Genomic DNA, 23138 nt, shown 5'->3' with positions numbered 1-23138 from the left:
TAATTGCGTGCATTTTCAGTGCAGTACCTGTGTATTGGAAAATGAAGTGCCCATATAACAGTTATCATGTTGTAGTAGCGTGTGGCCTGCGTTTAGCATGGTTCTGATAAAACATTAATGATAGCGGTTTCACCACATAAATATCATCAATGCCAGCCGATAATGCTGTTGTTGGCTGTTATCTTGGTGATATTGCGTTCATAATTGTAGCCTACGTGGCCAAGTCGCCATGACACATCCTTGCTGGAAGTGCATACTTACGGACCCCATATCTTGAGTGATGGCAAAAGGATAAATCTATATTGTCTCCCTTGTTTTGAAAATCTAATCGTATTCATTTAGTTAGCGTGTTTCAGCCTCGTTTCAGTCCAATCTGTCCTGACGTCATGTTATCAACCCGGGTGGCGTCAGGCTCTAAACACTGCACTGACTCTTTCTCACTCTCACTCTTAAATGAAGTGTTAAATACCTCCTATAGTGTTTTCAGTTTGTTCAGTAACAGGGGTGAACCCATCTCTCCACTTCTTTCCTAAACAGAAAACCCATAGTACACATTATGTTCAGATTGGCGGGGGTCAAATCTAACTATAAAGTTACAAGGCTCTGTACGTCTGTAATCCACGCAACTCCAGAACCGTTGCCCCCCCCCCCCCCCCCCCCCCCCACCTACTTCAAACTCGACACACGCGTTCCACACCCCCCGCACAGGGAGTGCAGTGCCCGGTGTCGAGTCGGTCGGTTGTCCACGGTTGTCCAGAACCGCCACAAAAGGCCTCTCTGGGCAGATGCTCCCACCGGGCACCGCTCTAGTACATATCAATTTGGGGGGTCCCGGACACTGAACCAGTGCTTTAAACCAGTCGTCTTATCTGTTTCCCCCCTCCCATGCAGGGTGTGTGTGCAGTGGACCTCCTGGCTCAGTGGGGGGTGCTGGTGAGCGCGTGCTGCGGCGAGGAGCAGCCGCTGGAGCTGAAGTTAACCGCTGCTGAGGTGCTGGTGGGCTGCACGGCCTCTGTGCTGGCCAGCCCTGCTCTGCCTCTGGGTGAGTCACAGCCCTGCTCTGCCTCTGGGTGAGTCACAGCCCTGCTCTGCCTCTGGGTGAGTCACAGTGACTGGTGGGGGCTGCAGCCTAGCTCTGATTCCATAGCTATAATGCGTTTCATTTTGAGCTATGTTACTCTCAACTTCCGCCGCTCGCATGCATGCAGACCAGCCTCTCGTCTTTAGCGTAAAGACGAGAGGCTGGTCTGTATTCATGCAAGCGGTGGAAGTTGAGAGTAACATAGCTCTAAATGCAACGCATTAGAGCTATGGACCAGAGCTATCTAGTCACACTGACTGGATCTGTGTCTCTGTGGCATTATAGCCCCAGTATAAGATCACCACTGTCGGGGCAGAAACCTCTTATCTCCATCCTTTTTGTGTTTTTTCGTAAATTAACAGCCTAGAGATCATGCTACAGAGCATCAACACAAAACAAAAAGCATCAATAAGAAAGTAGCACGAAGCGCGTCTCGTTTTGAACTTGTCGATCTGCTACCAGTTTTATGCTATGCTTAACTAGCTTTGATCTAATACAGGGGTGCTCAAAAGGTAGATCGCGATCTACCAGTAGATCACAAAGGCTGTGCAGGTATATCACATGACATGCTCCTACAAATATATAATTTAAATATAAAATCTGCCCCTTGAATTGATTGATTTATTGACATCCAAAAGGGCCCGACAAACCCTACCAATTCCATTTCCCCCTCTATTTCCAATTCCAAGTGCGTTTGTCTTATACAGTATGTAACGCCAGCGCTGCTATTCCAAAGCCCCCTCAGTTAAAAAAATTAACTATTTTCAGCAATGGAATAATAATGCTTTGGGTTGGTAATTGAGCTAGTCATTTTTAAAGTAGCTCTTAAGTCAAAAAAGTGTGGGCACCCCTGATCTAATACAAGGGCCAAAAGAAATAATGATCTTTGGAAAAATAAATCTCGGGCTTTGATCTGTATTCTTATTGAGACTTGAAACATATTTTAATATGGCCTATCAAAACTATAAAATATTTTTTATCACACTGTGCCCGTACAATGTGTTCTGTTCTCGCTCTCCCAAATCTGGCTTCTGGGCTCTTCATTTGAGTAGATCAAAATGAGTTACTGCATATAAGGTGTGTGTGTGTGTGTGTGTGTGTGTGTGTGTGTGTGTGTGTGTGTGTGTGTGTGTGTGTGTGTGTGTGTGTGTGTGTGTGTGTGTGTGTGTGTGTGTGTGTGTGTGTGTGTGTGTGTGTGTGTGTGTGTGTGTGTGTGTGTGTGTGTGTGTGTCCCAAGGTTATAATAGTTAACTAAAACTAACCAGAAAACTAGAATTAAAAAAACATTTTAGTTAACTGAAACTAATAAAAACTCAAAATAAATTAAAAAATGATAACTAAACTGAAACTGTATTGTGTGTCCTCAAAACTAACTGAAATTATAGACAAAATACCCTTAGTTTTAGTTTTGATCAATATTTACATGCCTTTCGGACATTTATAATATAATCCTTTTAAATGCATTCGATTCATTTCCTCATTTCTCCAACAAGTTTCACGGGAGTTTTCAGCACCGTACGGCAGCATGTAGCTAAAGAAAACTATAACTAAACTAAAACTAAGCATTTTCACCAAAATAAAAACTAGCAAAACCCCGCTCTAAAAACGAACTAAAACGAACTAAATTAGAAAAAAAATATGTCAAAACGAACTAAAACTAAACTATAATGAGAAAAACCAAACTATTGTAACCTTCCTTCCCCAGGTCTGTCTGCCACGCTGCCCCTGTGGAAGAGTGTGTTCACGCTCCTCCAGGACGAGGACCAGGAGGTCAGGGACCGAGCCTCCGACTTCATCTTTGAAGTCCCGACGCCTCCGCTCAGCTCAGGTATTACTGTACTGTACTGTCTACTGTATTCAGGTCACTGCATTCGGCCTACTGACCCCCATTAGATTTTTTTAACCTCTGGGATCGAAGTATAACACTGTAACGTCGCGGAACATAAGGGACTACGACGTGTACAAAATGGAAACCAAATGGATCTGTCCATTTGGTTCCATTTGTTCAGTCTGTGTGGACCTGTGTAAGGGTCCATTTGGTCCCTAACTATCAATCATTTTGCTGGGGGACACCCTGGAACCCCCCACGCTGAAAAGCAGTGCAGTACACTATATACACACAGCGCCGTGCAACAAGTCATAAATCAGGCAAAAGAGTTATAGGCCTGACGTCGAAATAAAAAAAACGTTCGCTCTGAAAGAATATATTTTCAAAGATTTGTGCCGCATTTTTACGATTTTTCAAAAATAGCAGACCTACAAGCTCGCTATGAGCTTGTAGATCTGCTATTTTTCAATAGCTAAAGTATAACGTAATGCTTAGTTGAAACACCAAAAGGGGTTCCCGCCCAGAATGGGTTAAAACCTTGAAAATGTTGGATTCATTGTGATACCAATAAGTACAATTTAGCCATTTGCAGACACTCTTAACCTTTTATAGCATCAGTCTTAAAAAAACATACTATTACTAAAATAATAATCTGTACATTGATACTATAGGATACTATGTAAACAATGGACCTACAGCATCTGTCCCAAATATCACCATTTCAACAATAACAACTTAATGTATTCTCGGTTTGTTTGATTGATCCAAGCGAGAACACAATCAGTTTGAGTCGTCATTACAAGTAAACTCTGAAAAGCCACTCTCTGCCCACACATCTGACCACCTGCGGCCGCCGCGTTAAGTGGTCAGATGGGTGGGCCGCAAACTGGGCCCCGGTCCAGGAAAGGTTGAGGACGACTGACGTACACACACACGTCTGAACAATTAGCTTGGCTGGTTGAATAGATACGTGGTCTGTGGGGTCTGATTACTACAGTGGATGAAACACACACACACACACACACACACACACACTGTAATTATGCAGGGATACTCGCACGCCGTCGCTGGCTTCAAAACCATTTAAACACAAACAAATGTGTCTGCTCAGCACACCACACACACACATACACACACACACACACACACACACACACACACACACACACACACACATGTACAGTACACAAGTATGCATTGAAGATATTCATGATACATCAGACCCCCACAAATACGTCTGCTCAGCACTGAACGCGCACAACACCCCAACACAAACACATGTTGAATAACATTGTGATGATGATGACACATACAGTAAGTACGCGCACGCACGCACGCACGCACACACACACACACACACACACACACACACACACACACACACACACACACACACACACACACACACACACACACACACACACATGTTGGAGTTCTCTGGAAGGGGTGTTGACATTGTTTCTCGCCAGGGTTTGGGGACAATTCCTGGAATGAAGGCTGCTAATTTTAGTGTGGCAGGGGGGGGACCCGGAGTTTGTGTGTGCGTGTGTCTGTGTGTGTGTGTGTGTGCGTGTGTCTGTGTGTGTGCGCGTGCGTGCGTGCGCGCGCTTGTGGTAATGTGTCATTGTACCGAAAATGTTTGATGTTTGTTTTTCCTCCGTATAACGTAACGCCTGGTCTCAGAAAAAGGATACGCTCATAAACACACACACACACACACACACACACACACACACACACACACAGGCACACACACACACACACACACACACACAGGCCCCCACCCACCTACGGTAATCTGATCTCCAAAACACTCGTAATTCTGTCTTTTCTTCTTTCTCTCTGCGTTGTGGTTTTGTTTTGAGGAGCGGAGTGGATATTTATCAGCTCTCAAGTATCCCTCAGAACAAGTGTGACTTCCTCCGTCTGTTGGCGTCTACTTCCTGTGTTTACCTCGCTGCCTCCCAGGAGCCCCAGAACCCTTATTGTGTCTGGACTGACTACGCTGATAGCATCTCCTCTAGCATAACCTTACGTTGCCTACAGCAGTTTCCCAAACAGTGGGCCGAGACCCAATTGTGGGTCACAGACCAAAGTTTACGGGTACTCGAAATAAGAAAAACGTTCGCTCTGAAAGAATATATATTCAAAATTTGTGCCGCATTTTTACGGTTTTTCAAAAATAGCAGACCTACAGTACAAGCTCGTAGCGCGCTATTTTTCAATAGTTAAAGTATAACATAATGCTTAGTTAAAACACCGGAAGGGGTTCCCGTCCAGAATGGGTTAAAAGTTTATATATATATATATATATATCAAAGGCTTTCGTTCATGTGCTTGTAGATCTGCTATTTTCAATAGTTTGGGTCCTGGCCTGGGGCAAATATAACGTCTAATCTCTCTTTTTGAGTCTCGGATACACATCACTGGTGTACAATAACAATTTAACCTTTTAGGGCACTCAGGATTTTACTGTATATACTGCAGATTCTTCTTTAAAAAAAAGTTTTAGCAAATTCCGTCTCTAAATGAAAAGCATTGAACCACTTTTAACACGGCGTCCCTCTTTTTGAAACATTTCAAATGTAACAATTTTCAAAACTAGAAACAGCTGATGTGCGTCACGCTGCGACAGCATGTGAGCTTTAAACAGATGGGCTATTCTCACTATCCCTCGTACAATGACATATATAAGGCTTAAAGTGGTTCAGATCCAGGACACATTTCCAGTAATGGTCTTTGTGAATAATACATAATTAAAAAAGAAAAGGCCCGAGAAGCTGGGTGGCTTATATATATATATATATATTTTTTTAAAGATGTAAGGTTATTATCCTGACTGCAGCTCTGCTATCTCTGATGAGTGTTTATGTGCACAAGAGCAAGGCCTGCTCGTATCGCTGGATAAGAGCTGTCAGCCCTCTGATCAGATAGGACCCCGGCAGCATGAGTAACACTGCAAAGATTTAGTCTACAGCAGGAAGAGAATACAATAGACATAATTACTGCGTGTGTGTGTGTGTGTGTGTGTGTGTGTGTGTGTGCGTGTGCGTGCGTGTGTGTGCGCGCGCGAATGGGGGATCCCCTTTTGTCCATATTTACCACACCGCTTGGAGATTACAGTGCGTGTGTGGGGGGGAAGCAGACAGTCTAGTACTTACGGTAAGGTGGCCAGCGTTTCCTGCTGGACACATGTCTGGATTGGAGTGTGTGTGTGTGTGTGTGTGTGTGTGTGTGTGTTGCGTACAGGCGTGTCTCTCTCCGTCGACGTGTGCGGGGGTTTCACTTCAAAGCCCACATATTCATATAAGTGCTGATATTATGACGGGAATGTTTTAGTTTTTTTTCTCCCCCTCTCTCCACGCCAAGGACTTGGCATCTCGTCTCCAGTAAAGTGCTGCTTAAAGCCTCTTTAAAATGATCACTTCCATCTCTGCTGACCTGACCTGAAAGTGAGAAACGTGTACGTGTGTGTGTGTGTGTGTGTGTGTGTGTGTGTGTGACTGTGTGTGTGTGTGTGTGTGTGTGTGTGTGTGTGTGTGCGTGCGTGCGTGCGTGCGCGCCATCTGTGAGAGGTTATGCAGGACTGTGTGGTTGGGTCCGTGAAGCGGAGTCGTGTGTGTATTGTCTGAATGCAAATGTATCTTTTTATACGTCGTCGCCACAGTAGGGTGTAAACCTTTTATGTCCAAACTGTTACTCTTCAGGAAGTGGAAAACAATGGATAATTTCTCAATGGATCCAGTGTATAGTTATTATTTAGTGACAAGCTCTTGTTAATACTTTCCATCGGTCCAATGTTCATAAAACCCATGCGACTGACTTAACCACTTCTACTTTCAACGTATTTGTAAAATAGGGAAAACTACCGCGACCTACAAGCTCACAATGCGTCGCATTGCGTAGGGCGGTAAACATGGTTTCCGCACAGCTACGACAGGTGTTTGTGTGTCTAGCCTCTCTCACACAGCCTGTTCAGGCGTTATTCCGCCTTGTTGTTCCCTAGAAAAGATACTGACACGTTTTCAACAGCTAATGTAGAACAGAATGCTTAAAACAGCAAAAAGGGTTCCCGCCTAAAATGGGCTAGCTCACCTGCTACCGAGGAGCCCCCACCAGGAGGACGTCGTAGCGCCCCTCCGTCCCACTCCTCCCATTCAACACCCCCCCCCTACGGACAAGCACCGCCCCCAGTCCATAGATGGCGCTATAGCAGAGTGACAAAGACAATGGCCTTGCCCCGAACATGGCCAAAATGTGTTTGTATATGGCCTGGCCAAGCCGGCTGTTCAGGTGGACAGATATACTTTGCCACCTGTGCCACCTGTGTGCGCTGTGTCTGATCTTCTGTAGGCCACTATTACCTGGACCTCTGTATAAAAGTGGCTTCTGTGTGACCTTTTGTGTATAGGGAGTCTGCTTTGGCAATGTAAAACGTATGTTTTCTCATGCCAATAAAGCCCTTGAATTGAATTTAAATTGAGTTGTATAGGCCTATAGGGAAGCGTTGGAAGCCAGCTCGGTTGGCTCTCGACCGTCGGGGGGGAAAAAGCAGCAGCAACAACAACAGTCTTGTTGAAAAAGATATCAAGCCCATAGGGCTATTTTTAGCACCATAGTAGCCGTATGTCGGTGTCAGATCTCACGTGCATTCAGCAACTTTTTTTCACGCCTTCCTTCCAAACCGACTGATCTCCCCAACTTCATTCGTCTGCCTATAGTCTGAAGTAACCTGTAGTATAGTAGTCTGTTTGGTGGAGAGCTACCGTAACCCATTTTGAGGCGGGAACCTCTGTTGGTGTTAGCATTATGCTTTGCTTTAGCTATTGAAAAATAGCAGATCTGCAAGCTCATAGCGCACCACTGAGCTTGTAGGTCTGCTATTTTTGAAGAATCGTGAAAAGTGACATGAAAGTGTTTGAGAACGACTGGCATAGAAAAACATAGCTTTTTCAAGGAAACAGTCAAGGATTTAGAAGACATTTGCAGAATCGTTTCCCAGGTCAAAATGGGTTAAGTGTTTGAGTTCATTATGACTGTGTTATGTGTACATCTGGGTGTGTGTCTGTGTGTCTGTCTGTCTGGGCCTCAAGGCCAGTCGGTCATTGTGTCAGCTTTCTGTGAGCAGGGGGGGGGGGGGGGCTTTATGACGTGCCACTGCAGAGTCAAGTGGCGGAGGTGTTAGGCTCCTGTGATTGAGCGACAGCTCGGGGCCTTTGATATGGAGGACGGAGGCAGTGATGTGAGAAGAGGGACGGGATCAGGAACAGCAGGGGAAAGAAAGCAGGAAAGGGGTAATAACTGGGGACCTTTGTGGAACTGTTGTTGTGCATCCCCTCTCTCTTTAGAAAGCCAAAAAGTGAGAGTTCCAAAAAAACAATTGATTGTGGATTGTGAGGAGCTTCTTCGCGCGAATAATGTACTTGCTCTTCTTGAGGTTAGCCTATATATCTTGAGGTTATGTAACTAATATACGCTTGATATATCTTGCAATTATGCAATGTCGCATTTATAATATAGTATTCACTGTCTGAAGGAAACCTTGCCCATTTGAACCTGTGTTCAAATGGAGTCAGTGTAGTTATCATCTTGTCACAAGCTCTTCTGAGTGCTTTTCATTTGTTAAATAATTAGGAGCTGATGATTTAAAACAGATCTCGAAATGTTTTAACATTTGTGACCTATTTCCGCTCACTGTTGTTGTAAAATGAAGCTGGACATTAATTGTAAAAGCTAAAAGTTGAAATATGGAGATACAGGGTTTCTGCCTAACAGCTACAATATTTTAAGAGATTGTCCCTTGAAGCCTCCTATATGTCCTAACCACAACACAACTCTCAAAAGCGGTTGTGCATGCGTTGTTATTTTGTATGTGTGTGCGTGCACGTGTGCGTGTGTGCGCGCGTGTGTGTGTGTGCGTGCAGCCGTGTGTTATCACATTAGGGTGGCTCAAGCTGTTCTTCCCAGAGCTGTGAACCACAGTGGAGCCATTGTCCCGGTCGGGGAGATCAAATCTAATTTAACCCCCCCAGCCCCCTCCCAACTTTACCATCAAATAGCTCCACACTAATTGGGTGGGTCTGAAATAAAACTCCATTCCCCCTCACTGGACCTCCACTACAGTAACGCTCAGAGGAAGGAGCTGGGGCTGACTTCATACAGAATGTATAGTCACAGACCGGCTAACCCATTTTGACCTGAGATCAGATTCTGAAAATGTCTTCTGCATCCTGACAGTTTTCTGAAAAAGCTATGCTTCTATGTCAGTCGTTCTTCGATTTTTCAAAAATAGCAGACCTACAAGCTCGACCTATGAGCTTGTAGATCTGCTATTTTTCAATAGCTAAAGCATAACATAATGCTAACACCAAAAGGGGTTCCCACCCAAAACCGGCTAATGCAGTGACTCCCAAACGTTTCAGCCTCAAGACCTAAATAAAATATACATTTGGTGTTAAAATGGCGACAAAACTAGTCCGTCTACAAGTTCACAACAAAAACACGCGTTGTGATCTCGTAGATTGACTATTTTAAATATCGTAGAGAATTTATGGACATTTTCAGAATCTTTTTAAAAGTATTTACATTTCTTTTGAAACACATATATTAAGAATTGTAGGAAACAATTTACTCACTAACAACCCATAAAGAATGGATCCACGACCCATTGTTTGGGAACCAATGCGCTTTATGTGTTAATATCATGGCTAATATCATGACAGGCTATACAAAACTCTCTCTCTCTCTCTCTCTCTCTCTCTCTCTGTCTCTCTCTCTCACCTGGTTCTTTATGCTTTTATGTAAATTCCCAGGAACCACACCAGGAGCTGTCACACATGGCATGACTAGCGCAGGGTTTTTGTTCATATAGGACAATAGGCTGGCACTGTGACTGTGACACAGATGGAGACGTTGGCCCGTTCTCATTGGACCATCAACCATCCTAAAATAACCTACATCATCTCATTCATGCCGACAGTTGGCTGCAGAGACTATGCCATTCATCCCAGAGTTAATTCATTTACAGTGGATGATCCAAATGAATGGAGGTGAACGGGTGCACGCAGAACAGTAACTCATTAGATGGGTTAAATAGACTGTGTCCGCTTTCAGCTCGGAGATCCCACAGCCATTATGCCGGGGTTTGTGTTTATCGTTTGTCGCACACACACACACACACACACACACACACACACACACACACACAGCGCGCTGTCAGCGCCGCAATCAGCGGTTTGTTTAAAGATGTGATGCGGTTTAAGGAGACGTGTTGCTTACAAACGTATAGACAAGCTGGTGACACTGCTAGAGAAGAAGTCTTCAACGATTACGAGCTCTGTGTTAAAATGTGAACTGCTGTTCATTTTGCTTTCCAGTGCAGTCTCAGCAGTTAGCAGACATGCTTCTGTTTGTTCAAATGGGCCCAACTGGGTTCTCCAAGCAGGTTAACCACTAAACCATATATACTTAGTTGACCGGGATCCATTCTACAGGCTCACAACGTGTCATGTTGTGAGCCTGCTATTGTCTGAATGTTTTTGCCCTCCAGAGCAGGGATGCTGGGACACATTTTTTTGGGTCCCTATATTTATATTTTTCCTACATTTAGTTTTGAATTATTATTTCAAAACATTCCCCCCCAAAAAATGTCCAGGAATTTCATGAAGAAATAAGAGAAAAATCTTAAGAAATTCCATCAATTATAAATCAAATGTTTAAGATGGAGATGTTCAAGAAGTAGTGAGAATAGCTGATCTACAAGCTCACAATGCAGTGTGGAAGCGCAGCGGGGTACACGTATCCCTGGGCAAAATGTCTCATTTCTCTTTTGGGTCACTGCAGGCTAAAACGTTCCGTAACCACTGCGCTAGGGTGTACGTTGTTAAACACAATTGTGGCCTTGGACGTGTATACACGTCTTTAGGGATTTTAAAATTAGATTTTTTTTTGGCCTCTCCTTCTGCACAATACTCCTTGCTGTTTTGCGCATGCGTGCTGCAGTTCACTTCTTTGTTTACGGCTCAGAAAGAATGTCTATGTTGTTCTGTCTTCATTTCTGACTTCAGCTTGCCTCTCGTTTGGAATATTAACGCTTCTAGAGCGACTTTAGCGTGACCAGCGTGAGGTAAGAATGGAAAATTATGCCTCCTGGTTTTGGGGGGGAACGGAAGGGGGGGGGGGGGGGCTTTTCAGAGTAAAATCTGCCATTGACACTCGCATAGCGCTTATATTTTGAAAGATGCTGGCAGCATCCGTTGTGTTAAAACACACATGAAGACATAATATTTTATCAGTTTCTGACAGCTTTACATGTTAGTTTTAACAACCACCCTATTTGTATTTAGCCTTGACTTCCATGATACTAACATGATACAAACTTATACAGTCACACATGTATAACAACTCTAGTGTTATGACCGGTCTCCATAAAAACCCTCTTTGGGCGCCCCGCGGAGCCGCCCTGTTGACTTGCATTGAACCCATTGAGTCGCCTCACTTCGGGGGGCTCAACGGCCTCCGCTGTGATAAAGACTTCAGAATATTTTCATGGTAATGTAGACGGGACTTCAAGGATACTAGCTTCCTTCATTGCATAGCAGTGTAGACAAGACTTCAGGATGCTATATTGTAGCTTCCTTCATGGCTTAAAAGCATTTATTTTCATGCTAATGTTTAGTGTCTGCATGCGGTGGTTTTAGTGTACCACTGTTAGTGGTTCTCAAAAGAGTTCTCCCGGAGTTCCTTGAGAGGGGTCAAAATGAACCCTTACAGGTCTGTAACTCTGAGAGTGTATTAGACGGAGCCAAATGGACCCGTATAAGTGTCCCATTTGGTTCCGTTCTGTACACGCTCAGAGTTCTGGGAGTCCTTGAAATGAAAATGTTTGCCGGCATGGGAGGCCCGGCTCGGTCTTCCACGCTCCCTGGTTCCCGCCACCCACTGGAGGAAGTCAGGGTTGTAAAGTTTGTGTTTTTATTTCACACCTCACACACACACACACACACACACACACACACACACACACACACACACACACACACACACACACAAACCTATCTCACACCTCAATGCTTCCTGGCCTCTCGGCTCCAACTGTACTGTCTGCACTCTACTGTTTTTGAGTGTTTAACTTTGTACACTCGTGTGTGTGTGTGTGTGTGTGTGTGTGTGTGTGCGTGCGCGCGCACACGTCTGGTGATTGTATAAGCACCCCCCCATTATACGATCACGCGTGAAACCCCATACTGCTGTACCCGGACGTATAGGTCGGTCCTTGTGGTCTCGGGCGCTTTTGGAAACACAGGGCCGTCTTTGTCCGGCCCCCGTGTTGAATAGAGGGTTAACTGTGGAACAGCTAGTCTCGCTACGAGGGCAGGTGTAGCGCTAGGAGCCCGTACGGTGGTCCGTCCGCAGGTTAGAACCCCCCCCCCCCCCCCACACACACACACACACACACCCATGCAGTCCCTCAGATGTGGGTGGCTGAGCAGAGGAATGGGGTGCAGGGGGAGGGGGGGGGATGCTGACGGAAACTCCCACTGAACGGGATGACACCAGAGGGAGCTGTGCTGTGGATTTCTCTCATTTCACTGCGTGTACGTGCGCACACACACACACACACACACACACACACACACACACACACACACACTCCTCCGAACCCCCTCCTCTGAATGGGTTATCTGACACCCCCCAGCTGCACAGGCTCAGGCCAGGCTTTGCTGAACACCAAAGCTCCTCTGCTCCTCTGTTTCCATCGCCCTTCCTCTCTCTCTCTCTCTCTCTCTCTCTCTCTCCCCCCTCTCCCTCTCCTATTTTTAAAACAAATTTCTTTCTTAATTAGTTCCAGGGTAAGTCCTCGCCGCAGATCGATGTCGGGAATTAGCCCCGCCGCGCGCCTTTCCCGCCGGAATGTAGCATCCACGTTGCTGCTCTGTGTGTGTTGTATGTCACACGCAGTGGGTCTCAGAGTGGGGGTCCAGGGACCGTCACTCACAGTGCACACATGGAGCACAAATCATTTCCATTTGTACACTATAATGTGTACAAATGTGACCTGAGATCAGATTAAAAAAATGTCTTCTAAATCCTGACGATTTAAAAAAAATAGCAGACCCACAAGCTCGTAGCGCGCCACTCGGTGGCGCGCTATGAGCTTGTAGATCTGCTATTTTTCAATAGCTAAAGTATTACATAATGCTTAGTTAAAACACCAAAAGGGGTTCCCGCCCAAAATGGGTTAAAGCAATAATATGTCAACATTGTCAGCATTGATAAGTCAATCGCTCTCAAAAATATGTAGGGCTATATCTTGCGCCACCCCTTATCCCTTTTAAAAATAACTTTAAAAATAGTTGAAATAGCCGATCTACAAGCTCACAATGTGTCGATGTATATCAGCTAGTTGAACTATTTTTAAATGTTTTTCAAAATAGTAAAAACAAATGGCTTACGTTTAGTGGATAAGGGATAAGGGTGGCGCAAGATGGAGCCCGGAGTCTCTGTGACACATCTAGGTCCACAATCTGCATTCAAAGATGTTCCTAGAAGCTTTGTCATTGGTCGAAAAAAACCTGGTCGAAATGACCATACTGTAGATATTAAAAATATAGATGCCTCATTGGCCGCTGCAGTTCATTGTCTCCAATGAAGGCAGGAAGTTAAGCGCCGAAGGCTTCTTTTTTTTAATCAAATCTTTATAACAGTCATGACAATACATTACAATACAAAACAAGACAAACAAACAAGCACAAACAACAAAGTTATTAATACAACAATACATAAGAGCCAGGGGGGATTAGATATACTAACAGAAAACATTAAAGAGTGAACACAAAGCAACAGCTCTCCGCAGCGTTCTTATTTATAAGTTTGCTGAAGGCACGCTGCGTCGCTGCCCAAGTGACTCCTCCGTGTCTCTCGCTGTCACTCAAGTGACTATACTGGCCAATCACAGCGCGTCTTTTCCGGGACTTAATATGTTACGCATTGAAGGCACATGCTTTGCAAGGAATCTCGGGAAAATTGTGCCTTCAATTCTGACACGCGCCACCAGAACCGGAAGAGGCGTTTACATTTATATGTCTATGGAAATGACTAACCAATCAGGAAGTAGACAGGCAAATCGACCAATGACTTCCTAGCTTCTATGAAAACCTTTGAATGCAGATTGCGGCCCCTAGATGTGTCACAGAGAGACTATATTTTTTTGGAGCGTTTTACCCATTGCTGGATATCTGACTACAAAAAAAAGGTCAATGCTTATCGCAGCTTTAATTAATGAGGGTCCTTGAAATTTTAAAAGTTTGAGCACCATGCAGTTGGATGCTTCGCCAAGCTCCACCAGCACACCGTAAAATACTCTATACTCTTGCTCTATATTCTGGCAATTATTACTAGAGTGGTTCTCCTGTAACAGGGGACTCCCTCTGTCTCCGACTCTAATACACAGAATGTGTATTTTCAGGTCTGATAACCAATTTTATCCATACAGGACAAATGCAATTGGAAGCAATTAAACAAATGCATTGGAACTGTGGAACACCATACAATTAAAGCCAAAAAAAGGTGTGTGGTTCTTTCTACTGGTATAAAATTGGTCAAATGTTTTACTAAAGAGCTGGACAGATGGAGAAACCTCTGTTACTGAACGAACACTAGAGGAATGAATGAGAACTTGGAATGTAGTACATCACTTATGCCCCCTTCAAATGGATACATTTCGCATGTATATTTATTTGTGTATATTGTGGAAATGATGACAGATCTACAATCACGGAGTGCAGTTAATCTACAAAGGTCACTTTTTTTTAACGAGAAAGCCACAAACGGCTTGACTAAGCGACCAACTGGGAGGTGTTTGCATGTAAAAAATATAAAGAAAAACACTTTTTACATTCCAAACAAAAAAAGCCTTTAGAAGTTGAGAGTAACGTGAATGTCATGCGGTGCGGTGCCCACATGTGGCGATGCCAAGGCTAACGCTTGTCCCCTAACACTCCTGCCCAGCCCAATTCCATTGTGCCCAGAGTGCCAGAGTGAATGTCAACTACTCAGCACACCCACGTCCTGCCCAAACCCATTCATCCGCCAACTGGAAGCCATTGGATGCTGATACTGTCGTCTTAACAGAGATAGGATTGTTTGATACACACACTGATATTAAACATGAACAATAGCCACTTAGAACAACACCCCAACACACATGTGCACGCGCACACACACACACACACACACACACACACAGACCAATACAAAACCCATAAACAGTGTGAAAGACTATCCCCTTGAGAAACTGCTGTTGTACACGCTGAAAGCAATTTCCTTTTTTTTTTCAACAAAACTAAATTGAATACAGCTAAAGTTTCCTATTGTGTCAGTGTTCTGGCTAAGGTAGTGTTCTTAGTGCTGGTCCTGTGCCAGTGGGTTAAGGCTTCAGGCCTGTATATGCCTGCGTGGGACGGACGGACGGACGGCCGGACGGCCGGCCCGCCCGCCCGTCGGACGTCTGGTCTGGCATGGGGACGAGAGACCTGTCCCAGAGAACAGAGGGAGGCTCTCGGTAAAGAAAGGAATTTGTCACTCAATCTCCCGCGCTCTTAAATCTCCTCTAATGCAGTACAATCAACGGCTCCTGTCTGCCTCCCTCGCTCACACCAAAGGCTCGGATTCTGCACCTCCCGCAACAAGGAAAAACTATCTGTGTGTGTGTGTGAGTGTGAGAGAGTGTGAGTGATATGGGTATGAGTGATAAGGGTCTGTGTGGACTGTGTGTGTTCGTACGTGTGCGTGCCTGTAGGGTTCCGTATGCCCCCCTCCCTCCTTTCTGCCCATATAGTGGCACTAGTGTCTCGGCTGTTGGCCCTCAAAGCCTTTTGAAGTCTCTGTTGTTATCTTGGTGTCAGCTGTGGTGAGGGTGGTCAAGGCGGGACAAGTCTCTCTCTCTCTCTCCCTCTCTCTCTCTCTCACACACACATACACACACACACACACACACAGTGAGTTGGCGTTGCAGATAGTTGCTGCATGGACAACTGGAGTTGTTAAATTAAGTCATACCGTCTTGTTTTCCCTCCGTTTGCACTTCCTCCACTCTCATTTTACAACAGTTAGAGGCCAGCCAAGCGTCCAACCTTGTGTGTGTGTGTGTGTGTGTGTGTGTGTGTGTGTGTGTGTGTGTGTGTGTGTGTGTGTGTGTGAGAGAGAGAGACACACACACATGCACTCATACATTGAATCCTATATTAATGTGTTATCCCTGCTTATATTTAGTTCTGGCTGTTCTGTGGTTGGATGTTATTCCAATGCTATTAATATCCTGTTTGTCTCGTTGATAAACTGCATGACTGCACGATTATTTCACACAGAAAGTAATCTCTCTCTCTCTCTCTCTCTCTCTCTCTCTCTCTCTCTCTCTCTCTCTTACGAAACAATATTCCTGAAATGTGATTATTTATATCTCTGTTTGTTCTGTTATCACATGGTTTCAAAAATAAGATAAGATGAGATAAGCCTTTGTTGATCTCTGGAGGTGGTAATTTAAAAATCAAGGACCAAAGCCGTAAATAAGACCAAATTCAATTTGGCACAGACTGCCTGTCGACAGTGAATATCGTTGCTTTCGGGCAATTTATTTGTATTCGTTACATTTGTGTCCCCATAAATGAATGCCTTACTTGGTTATACAACAGTCGCGCACAAATAAGTAGTGAAAAAAAGTTTTTAAAATAGTAAAAAGTACAGACTATAGAACATGTCAACAGACATTCAATGGTGACTATGTGGATGAATATATACCATCTATAGTATTATGAAGTTAATATAAGTACAGTCTCTCAATAGTTCTCCTTAACATGCATCTATCAGTCCAGGAAGAGAGGGCCAAAGGTCATGCAGGACTCTGTAGTCAAAGGTCTATCACAGATCTTAACCAATTAAACCGAAAACCGAGTCGGTTCTGTACTTATTATTATTTTCCCTCTACACCAAACACAGCAGATCTACAAGCTCACAGTTATTTGCAACGCGATGTGTTGCTAACAGCATAAGGACTGCTAGGGTTTCAAGTGATTAAAGTTCTTATATGCTTGGGGGGGTCAAGCTTGGTTGTGTGTGTGTGTGTGTGTGTGTGTGTGTGTGTGTGTGTGTGTGTGTGTGTGTGTGTGTGTGTGTGTGTGTGTGTGTGTGTGTGTGTGTGTGTGTGTGTGAGAGAGTGTGAGTGTGTGTGTGAGACTGTGCACGCATGCATGTGTGGTGTGTGCTTGCAGCAGAATATTTTTGCCTTCACACACACCCTGATGGTGGTTGGTTTATGAGTTATAGTCTTGTTTCCCAGAAGGCCTTCCAGAGCAGAGTGCATGCACGTACACACACACACACACTCTGGAACATAAAGACAGCCATGCATCACTCAAATATCTTCACATTGATCCAGGCACAGACAGCAGATTGGGTGCAGATTTCTTTACCCCAGCAAGTCTGACGTTGCACACGCACTGTCAGCGCCTGGTGCCGTATGACTTTCTGGCTTAGCAGAGGAAGGACTCGCAGCCAAAATCACACATTCCTCAGTGCTGTATCACAAGGGTTTATCATGCCCCTTCTGCCCCTTTTTCCTTTTTTTTGGGGGGGGGGGTCACTTTTTCACACATCCTCTGAATAGTATCTCCCATCTTTTCCGGTGGAAATACATACTGTCTGCGTGTCTACGTATCCGTCTGTCTGTCTTGTTTATCTCTGGTCTGTTTATCTCTCTCTGTACTGTGTGCATGACTTCAGACAATGCTTACTAATCAGTCTTTAACCAGATACCACCATCACGATGTGCCAAATTAAATCAAAGTTTATCAGTCGAATGCACAATAACAGTACAGTAGGTCAGTCGTGACAAAATGACGTGACAAAATGGCGCAATTTCTTTCCACTCGGTCTGTGTCTCATAGGAGGGCTGTGGGCAGTTCAGAAACCGTCCTCCAGTGACATCATCGATGGGGAATACAAGCTAATATAAACTGCAGGCTTACTAGTCCTGAAAGGTTGCGCAAATGGAAGCCGTCGTTCTCACGATAATGAAAATCTAAACATTTTTGTTTAAAAATCCCCCCCCCCTGCACCCACACTGCATGCAACGCCATCAGCCAACAGCTGCTAATGTTATGTGCTCATTTTGTCTCGCAAATAAAAGTACTTTTAGCATGAACATCTTGGAAATATTGTGTGCCTTGTGATGATTGGGTCCACTACTTAGTTCAGTGACCATGGAGCTAAAGTGAATGAATAGACTCCAACCTGCTTCCCGTCGTCTCCTAAAAAGGTCGTCTTCCCACTTCACGCAGATACGGGAAGTAAACCGGAGATGGCGTGTCTTATTTCTGTCTTGGGTTGAAGGCTGATTTCACCCCTGTGCGATGATGGCAGACAAAAACGTCCTGGTTCTTCAAAGTCGACAACAAAAAGAGAGAAGAATCTTGTGGTGTCATAGTAAGGCTTGGAAACGCAAGCCTAAAGACAGGACGTGGCAGAACTAAAATATATGCTAAGCTATGATGACTAAAACTAAGACCAAATATATTGACAATTTAGTCCTCGAATAAAGTTTGTAATGATAATATCACAATATTCGATATATTGCGAAATTCTATATGAGTGCCTAATATCGCCGCACCTCACCCCTAATAGCTGTATACATATTAGAATGGACCCCACACACACACACACACACACACACAGTTATATCTGTTTACCCTCATACTACGTATCTGATGAAGATGCCCATCAGGTTAAAATGTCATTTATGCAAAGCTCACTGGGAGAAAGATTGAATGTGTGGGTATTCTTTTCCTTTTGTTCCATGTTGACACTAACTAAATTTAACCTTGCTTCGGTTTATGGAATAAGGTTCTGTTTTGAGAATGTGAGTATGTCGTCCCGTCCCCCCCACCACCACCAATACACATACACACACTCTGCACGTGAGTCATTATCTGATCCGTTGTGTTTCCACAGATGCGGCCAGTGTGGCGGTGTGCCCTCCAGTCGCCCTGGACACCGGTGTGGGCCTTCTGTGCCAACTGTTGTTGCTGTGGAGGCAGGTGCCAGCGGGCACCCTCGCCCTGTGTGAATGGCTGCTGGGAGAGGAAAGAGACAGCAAGACGAGCACGGACGAGCCTGCTTGCCTGGTGAGAGCACGTTCATTCATAGAGCCACTTTTCATGTTGATATTTCACTTAAGGGATGTCCGCACACTGTTTCTCTGCTCCCGGGAGCTTTTTATTTGGTACAACGTTTCGACCCTTGCGGGTCTTCGTCAGGAATGATATCATACCTGAAGAAGACCCGCAAGGGTCGAAACGTTGTACCAAATAAAAGTTTCCTGGGAGCAGAGAAACAGTGTGCGGACATCCCTTCCTTTTCATTGTGCGTATATTTTTGACCAGCACCTGTAGAATTTCTGGAGATGTGCGTGCTTCCTTTTGGACGATATTTCACTTTCACACATTAGAATGTTACAGATTTATTTATTTTTCTTTTCATGTTTTATAATTTTTTATTTGAAAGTGAAATATCCTTTTAATTAACAACCACATATTGGTCTCACTGTAATGCACTGCAATGACATCAGGGCGCAAGGGACGGTGACATAAGGGCTTAGGTAGGGGTATAAAACATGATAAATGGTAAAACAATATATTCAACATTCATTATTCAAAAACTATACAGAGTGCTTGGTGCGGTTAACCTATACAGCCTATAGTAAAGTATAACATGTGTTGTAGTAATAATAATAATAAACTTTATTTATAGAGCACCTTTCAGACATAAATGCACAAATGATACATAGCTTGCGGAGTTAGTTCAGTCAGATATAGAGGTTGCTGTCCCGCCCCCTACCAGGGCCCAGGAAATTATTATTATCCTCATAGACATTTCAGAAAGTATTTATTTAAAGACCGCGGACAAAGCCAACTCTTGTCGTGACAAATCATGACAACAAACACCGTTTTTTGGTGTTTTTCTTCTTTGTAATTATTTGTTTGGTCCAAAATATTGTGTTTGTTGTCATGACTTGTCACGACTCCAGTTGGCTTTGTCCGCGGCGTAACCGTCTTTAAATAAATACCTTTTGAAATGTCTACGGCAAAAATGCATTTGGAATCATTTCCTGGGCCTGGTGTCGTCATGAAAGGGCGTGGGACTGAGACGCTCTATACTCGAGCGCTATGTGCTATGCTCAAGGGACATTAATGTATTTGAGGGTTTATGCTGCATTACTATGTGGGGCGTATACAGTGTTTGCAAGACCCACACGTCATACGCTGATGTGGCAGTCAACTGACCAATTGGACTGCATTCTTCCTGCCTTCCTCTCCCTTATGGTTCCTGGTTGTTATGCACTGTTTGCTCCCACCACCACCCCAGCACCACCAGTGGGCTCGGTTATTTCTGTTCCCCATGGGGGGTTGTTATTGTATATCTATCTCCCTGCTCTTTATGTTTAATGATGGTGTTTAATTGTGCCGAGCAGGGAGAAAATTGCAGCATAGCCGAACGCCAGGATAATATATTATATGTACACACTTGTATTCTGATTCTATAATAAATATTGGTTAAATCTATTCGTGAGTTATCTGATTGAAATACAAATGAAGAGAAGAAACAACAAAGGTATGGACAAAGGTGTAGACAAAATTCCGCGTTACAGCATATTTACCCCTCAGCCGTTTTCTCACCCGACTAGGACGAAGAGGAGTTCCTTTTTGAGAAGGGGGAGCTGAACCTGTGGGCCGAACCAGTCCAGTGGGTCAAACTGTTGCACAGACACCTCGTCTCCCTGGTCGTCGACCACACCAAGAGCCAGGGGTCCACGGCACCGGACCAGGCCCAGCTCCACAGACTGTCAGCCCAGGCACAGGCCCAAGTCTTGGGCTCCCACCGGGCCCTGCAGGGCCTCTCGGCCCTGCCCCAGTTCTCCTGCACCATGGAGTATGCTCGCCTCACACTCGGGCACCAGAGAGCCAGTCTGGCACTGGATGTGTTGGACATGCTGAAGTAAATTAATGAGCAGGCTCTTGAGAGCACAGGAAGTATCGATCTAAAGTTTTTTTTATTTTATTTTTTTATCCAGGGAAACATGGCTGCGGGGCATGGATGTTCTTTGACGGCAAAGCCCCCTGCATCACAGTCGTATCATTCCACATATTGAAACGTGGCATCTGCTATGTAAAAACCACCAAGTCTTCTACTGTTGAATACATAATAGCAATTCCACCGGTGTCCACGCTCCCTCGGTTATAAGGGTGCTGCCTCACAGCAGCCCACTATTCGGGGTGCTTAATTTTACAATAAAAGTGTTTGTCAATGAACTCTGCAAAGGTCAGTCTCTAAACCGACAAAGGGCTAGGCTCTCATCGGTGCCTCCTACAGTAAGTCTCACAGACACGCTCCTTTAGATTTCAAGGATTATTTTTACTTTGATTTGATTATCGTGTCTCTTAATTGTAAGTTGCTTTTTATAGCTGTTTATCAGAATGTACTTGTGACTGAGTGTTCTCTGTATGTTGATTTTACCGCTTTTAAACAGAATGTACTTGTAACGGCATGTTCTCAGCCCTCTGTTTTTTTTTTTTTTTTTTTTTTACAAAGTAAATACATGACACTAAGATGCTATTAACTTGACTGTGTGTGTGTGTGTGTGTGTGTGTGTGTGTGTGTGTGTGTGTGTGTGTGTGTGTGTGTGTGTGTGTGTGTGTGTGTGTGTTCACAAAATGGGAACGATATAAGATTGTGTATGTGCTACAGTAGCTTGCTTGGGTACACTGTCAGGCAGGGTTTTGAACCAGAGCCATAACATTCATTCAAACCCATCATAATTTGAAGAATAACACTATGAGGCTCCATTCTATCTCCCGGAGTGAAAAATATCCACAGTATTTACATTCAGTGTGAGGACATCATACACGCACGCTATATTAACTTTTATATTGGGGTGGCAGGGATCTGGGGCTTGGCCAGGACAACACAGCGCCTGTAGCCCGAAAGGCAAGAGTTTTCAACTTTATGGTCTAAGCATGGGGTTGTGAAAAGTGAGCCCCGTTTGTAGTTGCCTCACTGAAGTTGTATTTCAGCGTATGTCTGTCCTCTACTGTATATTTATGCGAGGTGTTATTTTCGTGCAATATTTAATTTACTGCAGGAGTCTTCCCATTGGACAAGGTTTTACGCTTCCCTCTAGTTTCCCCGGTTACGTAATTACGAGGGCAGCACAATGGCCTAGTGTCCTGTGTGTGTAGTGTGAGTATACTGTACAAGTAAGCAGACATTAGTGTGTACTGAGTTTATGTATGTGTGTGCCCCTCTCAGACAGCTGTACCCTCTCTCTCTTTCTCTCTCTCTCCCTCTCTCTCTCTCTCTCTCTCTCTCTCTTCGTCTTGGTAGCAGTGTGTTCCTTGTTACAGTAAAAATGACGTAATGTTTTGGAACGCCCGAACATCCCCCAGTAAAAACACAGTCGTGTGATGGGAGCGCGGTTTCTGCGGACGGGGACATGTTCAAGGGATTTCTCAGGAGACGAGCCCTCGCCGTGTCTGTCCTTCACATTAAGCTATTTATCATCACAGCGCTGAAATAGGCTGAGGGCTGCCCCCAAACACTAATTTTAGGGCTGGTGGTAGTAGATTCTAGGTCCTTATGTCACTTGTTTTTGACTGTTGCTATTTTGCAGCTATTTTACAACTATGTTAACAGTTCAGTACTTTAAGACAGTGGTTCTTTTAATTTCAAGGAAGGGTAAGGGTCCATTTGTAACCCAGAGTCCTTGGTCCTCACTTTGAGAACCACTACTTTAAGAGAATACTGAATCATGCAGTAGGATTTTTTTGTTTTGATTCTTTGAATCATACTTTCATGTTTTTTAATGATCATGCTGACAGCATCATTCTTATATGGAAAAGCCTTGATGGTAAGCAGTCACAGTAAACTAGCAATTTACGGTGATATGTGTTGCGAGGCATTCTGACACACTACTGACCAAAATATCTGCCTTGGGGAACCCTAATATGCAGTTATGTGCTTTGCTGCCAAATCTACAGTCTTTCCGCCATGGTTTGAAACTTGACATTAAGTTTTAGAGCAGTTTGACAGTTTTAGTCTGAGACTCTGAACATTCTAGCCCTCCTGGAAGGCGGGACATGGGCAAGCCTGTGGCAATCCCGTTGGAAGTGCTCTCATTTT

At 44.4% G+C, this 23138-nt stretch overlaps 1 protein-coding gene across 1 annotated transcript in view; it reads left to right on the top strand.

Moving 5' to 3' along the window:
• Positions 1-21573, top strand: part of thada (THADA armadillo repeat containing) — a 127751-nt gene extending 106178 nt beyond the window's left edge. Inside the window, 4 exon segments of the mRNA XM_080782200.1 lie at positions 892-1042; positions 2787-2909; positions 18915-19087; positions 20647-21573. Coding sequence (XP_080638326.1) covers positions 892-1042; positions 2787-2909; positions 18915-19087; positions 20647-20961 — 762 coding nt within the window. The 3' untranslated portion in view covers positions 20962-21573.
• Positions 21574-23138: the final 1565 nt, after the last annotated feature.

This window comes from Protomyctophum bolini (assembly GCF_963924005.1).
Source record: "Protomyctophum bolini genome assembly, chromosome: 14".
Classification (NCBI taxonomy): domain Eukaryota; kingdom Metazoa; phylum Chordata; class Actinopteri; order Myctophiformes; family Myctophidae; genus Protomyctophum; species Protomyctophum bolini.
Note: the sequence above shows the minus strand (reverse complement) of the source record. Positions and strands in the feature narration are given on the sequence as shown.